Source organism: Cydia amplana, chromosome 18 (genome assembly GCF_948474715.1).
Source record: "Cydia amplana chromosome 18, ilCydAmpl1.1, whole genome shotgun sequence".
Taxonomy (NCBI): domain Eukaryota; kingdom Metazoa; phylum Arthropoda; class Insecta; order Lepidoptera; family Tortricidae; genus Cydia; species Cydia amplana.
Genome location: NC_086086.1, coordinates 9,163 through 18,782, shown reverse-complemented (window position 1 = coordinate 18,782; position 9,620 = coordinate 9,163). Strand labels below are relative to the sequence as shown.

Genomic DNA, 9,620 nt, shown 5'->3' with positions numbered 1-9,620 from the left:
TTTAAAGGGGCCCACTGATTACCAGTCCGCCGGACGATATCGGCCTGTCAGTTAGAACAAAAAGTTGACAGTTCCGAACAACTGACAGCCCGATATCGTCTGGCGGACACCAGTCACCAAATTACCAGTCGCCTCCAGATTACCAAATCAGTGGGCCCCTTTAGCAAAAAGCAGTCAGTGGGTTTGTTGTGGGTTTTGCATGATTCCTACATGTATAGTTTAGGAAGTTCGATATCAGTTAATACCTAATGTTGACTGCCAGGACATGACTAGGTACGTACCGCATTTAAACATCAAAACGTGATTGTGATTGTTGTACTGTACAATAATGCACACATCGTGAACTAAGTAGTAATAAAATGGGTTTCTTGTTGCTAACAAAGATCCTGCAAAGGTATCTATTAAGGCCCGGGCACACCGGGTGCGTGTGCGCAGACGTGCATGTGCACGTGCGCGTTGTAATATACAGATCCTTATGAGCCACGACACACACGCCGCTTACGTTTGCGTGACGTTGACGTGCGCGGATCACTCATTTTAGCGCACGCGCACGTGTACGTCTACGCACAGGCAGCCGATGTGGCCTGGCCTTTACTATTATCGCAAAGGCAGAAGTCACGAAAATTATTGTACCTACGCAGAAGAGGAAGAGATTAATTGTTTATCACAAATACTCGCCTATAGGTAGGTAGGTACCAATATATCAAAAAAAAAAACAATGTGTTTCGAAAGCAATTTGATAGCTACAGTAACCAAAGTATCTACGGTACCATGATCGCAAATATATTTTTTCTACTCCAGCACTTAAATGTGTCAATTAAATGACTGACAGTGATATCTAAAGCAATGTCATTTGAATGCTTTGTCTATAGGCTCATAAGATGACTGCCAGCAGTCATCTTATGAGTATAATACAACTGCTTTATTTTTTTTAAAGATACAAGTTCCGATCATCTTGATTGAAAGAGGTATGTTTTCATTTACAATAATAACTCTTTTTTTTTTAAATAATAACTCAATTTTTTTTAAATAACAACTCTTTTTTTTTTTTTTTTTTTTTTTTTTTTTTTTTTTTTTTTTTTTGCTGCAGCTGTCATAGAAAAAGTAATGTATGCAACAGCTCATAATTGGTTCTTAAAATTCTCGGGTCTTTTTTTACAAAACTCGACTACGTCTCGTTTTGTAACTTCGACCCTTGAATTTTAAGAACCCTTATTATATCACTGTTGCATAAACTACTATTGGTGTATAATATTTAAGACTGGTAATGAAGCTGTGTTATTTAATTAGTTACCTAATCATATTATATTATACCTATTAAGAACCCGCTTTTTCATTTCATAGTTAGTAGGGTAAACCGAGGACAATTGAAACTTTGTTAGGTATTAAATTAACAAAATACAATTACCTATTATTTGGTAGCATACGTTTCGGTAAATGGGCTAGTATCTCTTTTTAAGTATTTTAAATAAGTACTTGTTATTATTGAAACAAATTTAATTACTCGAAAACTATCAATACTTTTACGCATAATGCCAAACTTTAGAACACACGGTTGCATTGTTTAAATCGAAATCCACACTGAATTCATTAACCTAATGACAATTCCTAATTTGGGTCACTAATGGCGAATGAAATACTAAGTGTTTTGTATGTGTGTGCTGTGGTGTGTTTTTACAGTTTTATCCAATATTTACCTCCTAAGGGATTAATATCATATCTATATAGATATGCAGATGTGGCCGTCTGATCGCTCTGTGTGAACAGATCTCCAGAAGAAACATCTGTTGTGCCTAACTCTGTGCAAAATGGAGGTCTAGTAACTAATTTCGCTTGACAGTAAGTCTTACTCTTTTTGATAATTTATATATATATATAAACGTAAAAGACCTGACTGACTGACTTAAATCAAGGCACAACCCAAACCGCTGGGATTAGAAAGTCCAAATTTGGCAAGTAGATTCCTTATAAGGTTTAGGGGTCCACTAAGATAGGATTTTTCAAAATTCATCCCCTAAAGGGGTGAAAATTAAAAAACTCTCCTTCGCGTATGCATTGTAGTATAATTAACATGGATGTCAGTCACACATCTATCTGAATCGAATCATAAAATAAATGTGAATAAAAATCAAAAACTTTATTCTAGTTAAGTATTTACGTATCAGTGAGCCTGATAACACGTGAGTCTGCCAGAGTAGTTCCTGCGCGCTACATAAGGCCGCTTGCCGCCGCGACAACAACCTCTCGATACTTATCTCCCCTTCTGCTATTTGCAGAAACGACTTCTCTTTCCACGCAGTGCGAAGCTTGTCTTATATACAAATCTTTTTTTTTTTTTTTTTTTTTTTTTTTTTTTTTTTTTTCTCACTACTAGGATAGATTACCTTTCTGAATATTGTTGAAAAGTTCTGAAATGTAAATGTGTAATATATATTTCGGAATATTTCTGAGAAATTTGCAAAAAATTCCTACCTTTCCGAATTCGGAATGAGATCGTAGAAAAAAAAAAAAAAAAAAAAAAAAAAACAACTTAGTCCGTCCAAAGTACGCTAGTGTCGTATACATCCGGTAGATGCCGCTTCTAACACAAATCCTGAAGACAAAACGGGCTAAATTTTTCCACTAATACCCTAGCAAATTTTCTAAAATCGGTGGTTAGGCGCGGTTCGGAGTTAGGTTAGGTTTTGACTTTTGAGTAAGGTTAGGTTTTGAGTTAGGTTAGGTTTTGAGTTAGGTTAGGTTTTGAGTTAGGTTAGGTTAGGTTTTGAGTTAGGTTAGGTTAGGTTTTGAGTTAGGTTAGGTTAGGTTTTGAGTTAGGTTAGGTTAGGTTTTGAGTTAGGTTAGGTTAGGTTTTGAGTTAGGTTAGGTTAGGTTTTGAGTTAGGTTAGGTTAGGTTTTGAGTTAGGTTAGGTTAGGTTTTGAGTTAGGTTAGGTTAGGTTTTGAGTTAGGTTAGGTTAGGTTTTGAGTTAGGTTAGGTTAGGTTTTGAGTTAGGTTAGGTTAGGTTTTGAGTTAGGTTAGGTTAGGTTTTGAGTTAGGTTAGGTTAGGTTTTGAGTTAGGTTAGGTTAGGTTTTGAGTTAGGTTAGGTTAGGTTTTGAGTTAGGTTAGGTTAGGTTTTGAGTTAGGTTAGGTTAGGTTTTGAGTTAGGTTAGGTTAGGTTTTGAGTTAGGTTAGGTTAGGTTTTGAGTTAGGTTAGGTTAGGTTTTGAGTTAGGTTAGGTTAGGTTTTGAGTTAGGTTAGGTTAGGTTTTGAGTTAGGTTAGGTTAGGTTTTGAGTTAGGTTAGGTTAGGTTTTGAGTTAGGTTAGGTTAGGTTTTGAGTTAGGTTAGGTTAGGTTTTGAGTTAGGTTAGGTTAGGTTTTGAGTTAGGTTAGGTTAGGTTTTGAGTTAGGTTAGGTTAGGTTTTGAGTTAGGTTAGGTTAGGTTAGGTTAGGTTAGGTTAGGTTAGGTTAGGTTAGGTTAGGTTAGGTTAGGTTAGGTTAGGTTAGGTTAGGTTAGGTTAGGTTAGGTTAGGTTAGGTTAGGTTAGGTTAGGTTAGGTTAGGTTTTTTTTTTTTTTTTTTTTTGCGTGGGTGGAGGAAATCCTCATTGGATACTGCCGGCCCGAATCCGACAGCATGCCCGACTCAACTGGGAATTTGCCCAGTTGCCTACGGACTAAAACCTCCGCCCTGTGCAGTTTTGATTGTACCAGGGACGCGGTGCTAATGGTATACACGTTGTCCATGGGTGTGATTTGTGTGGGAATTTTAATGATTTAGTGTGGTGGATTTATGTTGTAGAATTGTTGTTTGGTGTAGAATACCTAATGTCTGTATTAGTGTGTAAGTGAAGAGGTAGTAGGAGAATATGGAAGGGATTTGGGGTTTCGGGGTATGGCGAAGTAACACGAGTAAAAATCAACAATGAACATATTTACAATTTGCGCCGCCACGCTACCGCGCCGAACGGCGAAGGCCCGGCGCGGCAACGCGACGGCGCAGCAGACACGAGTGAAGATCAGCAATTATCCTATTTACAATTATATTTACAATTTGCGCCGCCACGCCACCGCGTCAGCTCAATGAGCGGTGAAGCTCCGGTGGCGCGACAGCGCAGCACAATAAACAACAAACATCTAAAATTCTTAATCTAAAAGTTATTTGTAAACAGTTTTAGGTTCTCGCTTTGTGCTCGAGTGTATTACCGTTTCTTGTAATATTTTAGGGTCCATAATTGATTTTTCCTCTTATTTTGGTAGACATCAAGCATATGTAGGGGCAAGCAGCCGAAGTAGCACTATGCTTAGTGTTGGTCTGTAGATTGTTTTTGGAGGCATGAGAGGCGCAATTGTAGCATTTGATTTGGTTGTAGTCATCTTTTACTGGGCATCGCTTGTATTCGTGCCCAGTAACTGCGCAGTGAGAGCAAGTGGCAGTGTCATTCTTAGTGCATCGTTTGCGAGTGTGTCCAATCTGTAGGCACTGGTAACATTGTAGAAGTGGTATGTATTCACCTGCATACACTTTCTGGTGGTCTACGTTTAATTTAGCAACTTTGATGATTGTCTTGAAGATCTCGGGTGTCGTCTTGAAGACTGCGTTATACAGCTTTGGATTTCTGTTGGCTCTCAGAAAGTGTAAAGTGAAGTCTCGCTCATCTTTGATGACTGCGGCGAGTTCAGTGTTCTGTCCAATGATGACGTTCGCTAGCTGGTCTGCTTTAACGTTCTCAGATACGCCCTTTAGGATAATCATGGGTGACAGGGATTTGGACTTTTCAGCGATGACCTCGCAATTTGAGTCGTTCGTCATAGAGATTACCCTGTCGCGCTGTTCTGGTGTATCAAATTCGACACGTACCTTGTTATTTGACACGTGTTTTGTGTTAGCAGGGGCGAAATTAGAGTTTCTGAACGAGATGCTCTTCTTCCATATCTCCAGGGTCTCAACAGGGCTGTTAACTGCCGCTTTAGCAGTGAGAATAAGGGCCGGTTTATTTACAGGAATGTCCGGTGGTGTGGTAGTGCGAGTGATAACTTTGGAACGAAATTCTGTGCTTGCTGCCACAGTGGCGTATGATTGTCCATTTCCGCCTTGTCGCGCAGTGCTGCTCACTGTGGAGTTTGTCCAGTCATCCTTGATCTTTTGGAATTCAAGTTTAATAGTATTTTGTATGAGTGTGGTGATGGTCTCTTCCTGAACGCCGCTTATAGTTTTATTATGTCTCGCTTGGCTGATGGGTGTAGGTGGTGGTTTTCCGCTGTTTAGGAGTGCATCCGATGAGGGTGTCCTCAGAGTGTTATTTTTTCGGACCTGGCCGGTGAGTGATTTGATGGATTTTGTTATATTGAGTACCTTTTCTTTTGCTTCCCTGGTGACGCTCCGTTGGTTAGATTTTTTACCTGGTAATAGGGTGGAAGTTATCTCGTCACACCATTGAGTTACCTTCTCAAAGTATTTCATCATGTCGGCAAGCTCGTGTAAATCTTCAATCGAGGAGTCTGTATCTGACTCTATACAACTGTATTGGAGTGTCATTTCTTGAGATTCTTCCTCGTTTGGCTCGTGTTCAGTTTCCGGGGTATTTTGTGCGATATGTGTCGCAGCGGGTGTCCTGTTAGCAACCGCATCCAATTCTCGATCCATCTCGGGAGTGAGGTCATCATTTCTTCGTTGTGTTGCTGTGATGCCGGTTGTCGAGCTGTATGAGCTTGTTCTTGATCGAAAAAGAAGATCGATGTTCTCTGTAGGCGAGTTATCGCGTGTATTTTCATTGTCTAATTTCGAGCAACCAGGTTTGGGTGACTGGCGAATCTGCGATGATTCATCTTCTGTTCTTTTTACAGCCCGGGTACGTGATCGCGTGTACGCGGGGGAGTGGGTTGGCGAGTGTATGATGGGCATTTTGGCAGATTTAGAGTATTAAAATTATTAAATCTTAAAACTCTAATTACAGATAATCTAACTAGACAACAAGCGTCAAATGTATTCGTATAACTATTTTTTAGTGTATTACAATAAACCAAAATCAAAAATTTTGGAAAAAAGTCCGAGACAAAAAAGTTCGTTTTCAAATTATAATTACGTCAAAACCAAGGAGTGGCGCGACTAAATATTACTTTACACAGAAACTACTTTATAAACAATCCTAAAATTTTGTATGATTATTGTCCGATAACATATGCATTAAAACTGTATGAAATAAGTGTGCGTAGTCTATCACACTTTCGAGAAATTAAATGTTAAAGTTACAAATTTTTAGGCAAGAATATCTTGAATATCTCAAAAACTATTGCACCAATCAGAATTCCGTTTTCTGTTATATGTTACTTATAAGTTCTATAATCTAATACTATTATCAAAATGAGCCAAAGATTTACGGGATTCAAAATTAGTCGGTTTGAAATTATTAAATCTTAAAACTGTAATTACAGATAATCTAACTAAACACCAAGCATCAAGTATTCTTATAACTATTTTTTAGTGGATTATAATCAATCAAAATCAAAAAATTGAGAAAAAAGTGCAAGACAAAAAAGTTGATTTTCGAATTATAGTTACGTCAACGCCAAAGAGTGGCGCGACAAAATATTACTTTACACTGAAACTACTTTATAAACAATTCTGAAATTTTGTATGATTATTGTCCGATAACATATGCATTAAAACTGTATGAAATAAGTGTGCGTAGTCACTCACACTTTCGAGAAATTGAATGTTAAAGTTACAAATTTTAGGTTAGAGAATCTTGAATATCTCAAAATCTATCACACCAATCAGAGTTCCGTTTTCTGTTATATGTTACTAATGAGTTCTATAATCTAATACTATTTTCAAAATGAGCCACGCTTAGACGGGGTTCAAAATTTGTCGGTTCAAAATTATTAAATCTTAAAATTCTAATTACAGATAATCTAATTGACCAACAAGCATCAGAAGTATGTTGAAACTATTTTTTAGTGGATTACAATCAATCAAGATCAAAAAATTGAGAAAAAAGTGCAAGACAAAAAAGTAGGTTTTCAAATTATAGTTACGTCGAAACCAAGAAGTGGCGCGACAAAATATTACTTTACACAGAAACTACTTTATAAACAATTCTGAAATTTTGTATGATTATTGTTCGATAACATATGCCTTAAAACTGTATGAAATAAGTGTGCGTCGTCTCTCGCACTTTCGAGAAATTAAATGTCAAAGTTACAAATTTTTAGGTTAGAAATTCTTGAATATCTCAAAAACTATTACACCAATCAGAGTTCCGTTTTCTGTCATATGTTACTAATAAGTTCTCTAATCTAATACTATTATCAAAATGAGCCAAACTTTACGGGATTCAGAATTGGTCGGTTGAAAATGATTAAATCTTAAAACTCTAATTACAGATAATCTAACTGGACAACATGCATCAAAAGTATTCTTAAAACTATTTTTTAGTGGATTACAATAAATCAAGATCAAAAAATTGGGAAAAAAGTGCAAGATAAAAAAGTAGGTTTTCGAATTATAATTACGTCAAAAACAAGGAGTGGCGCAACTAAATATTACTTTACGCAGAAACTACTTTATAAACAATTCTGAAATTTTGTATATATATTGTCCGATAACGGTTACATTCAAATTATATAAAAAAAGTATGCGTCATCACTCAAAATTTCGAAAAATTAAATGCCAAAGTTAAAAGTTTCATAAAAATAAGTTTTTAGTTTGTAAATCTTAAATAACTCAAGAACTATTACACTGATTTGAGTTCTGTTTTCTGTTATACAGTCCTAGTGGATTAAGGAATCCAATTCCAATTTCAAAATTAGCCGCACTTATCGGGAACTAGTTTTTTCCAAACCACGTGGTTTTAGTTTTTCTTCGAAATCTTCGGGGTTTTAGTCAGGAAATTTATGAAACTTGCACAGAGTATAGAGTTTATCAAGCCGCTTATGGTAGTATTTAAAAATTAGTATGTCGTCGATCTATTTAACGAGTTATACGCAATTAAGTCACTATTATTCAGACACTTGGAGGTTAAAGGGTTAATTGTACTTACGCCTACTTAGTTAGGTCAAATCCAGAATCACATCCATATGAGAAATTCACTAGGGATCACTCACATATAAAAACAGTGTCTCTATCACTGATATTTCACTTTTCACAGGAGTTTCGCCTATAGCAACGGAAAGTTTGTCACTATTTTGCTCACTGTGCTTCACAAGGTTGTCCGATTTCACAAATTTTTGCACAACCGTATAGTCCGAGTCAGCGCGCGTGTTTTGATGTATAACACATAAGGGTTTGAGGGAAAAAACCGAGAGTTTTTGAATTTTAAAGCGCGGAGCGACGCGAAAACGATGCGTACACTCTGAGCGCTTGGCGCGCGACTGGTTAGGTTAGGTTAGGTTAGGTTAGGTTAGGTTAGGTTAGGTTAGGTTAGGTTAGGTTAGGTTAGGTTAGGTTAGGTTAGGTTAGGTTAGGTTAGGTTAGGTTAGGTTAGGTTAGGTTAGGTTAGGTTAGGTTAGGTTAGGTTAGGTTAGGTTAGGTTAGGTTAGGTTAGGTTAGGTTAGGTTTCGGTGAGGAAGCCCGAGTATACAGGCCCACCAAAATGGCGGACTTACGCATTTCGGGCCTAGATGAGGCAGCCACTCAGGAAGAGATCGCGGGAGCAATCGCTAAATTGGGAGAGTGCTCAATAAATGAAGTTAAGGTGGGATCGATTAGGGCCCAATATAATGGGACAGCGTCGACTCTGGCACAGTGCCCTATAACGGCAGCCAAGAGGGTCACCGCAGCGGGTCGACTTCAAATAGGATGGTCCTCGGCTCTAGTAGTGGCGCTGGACCCAACACCGATGAGGTGCTTCAGGTGTATGGGCACGGGGCACACCAGAGCACTATGCCCGTCGCCAGTAGATAGGAGCGGTCTCTGCTTCCGGTGTAGCAGGCCGGACCACAAGAGGGTGGACTGCAAGGCGGAGACTGCCTTCTGCTCGGTATGTCATGCGGCCAAACGCCCAGCGGGACACATAATGGGTGGCTTTTCCTGTACGCCCCCACCAGCAAAAGGCAAAGAGGCTCTTCCGAAGACCCAAAGAGCCCCTCCAGTGAGTAACATCGACCAACGGGCCTGTGAGGGACAAAATATGGATATTTAGGCCCTACGTCTGGGGGGAGAATCAGAATGGTCATTGATTCTCCCCTCCCAAAGTGCGGGTTCCCTGGGGACGCCGGGAAAAGACGGGGGGCATCATGGAGGAATGAATGCGCGAGCCCATGATGCCCCCATACAACGTCTGAGAGGGGGACAACGGAGTGGGGTTTAGTGGGTATTCTCTTTCGCTCCTTCTCGCTAGGAGAGGGAATCGAAGGAGGGAGTCCCACATACCCTCCCCATTATGGCCTTGCCCCACGGCCGGGGAGGGATGCGTAAACGCATTCCCCACTCCGTCAACAAAAAAAAAAAAAAAAAAAAAAAAAAAAAGGTTAGGTTAGGTTAGGTTAGGTTAGGTTAGGTTAGGTTAGGTTAGGTTAGGTTAGGTTAGGTTAGGTTAGGTTAGGTTAGGTTAGGTTAGGTTAGGTTAGGTTAGGTTAGGTTAGGTTAGGTTAGGTTAGGTTAGGTTAGGTTAGGTTAGGTTAGGTTAGGTTAGGTTAGGTT

General features: G+C 38.9%; 1 protein-coding gene across 1 annotated transcript; it reads left to right on the top strand.

The window, feature by feature from the left end:
- Positions 1-8,571: 8,571 nt before the first annotated feature.
- LOC134656556 (uncharacterized) lies at positions 8,572-8,958 on the top strand (the record flags this gene model as incomplete). The annotated part of the gene is made up of 1 exon (XM_063512116.1): positions 8,572-8,958. A coding segment is annotated over exon 1 (387 nt), but the record flags the coding sequence as incomplete, so codon positions are not given.
- Between the last annotated feature and the right edge of the window lie 662 nt (positions 8,959-9,620).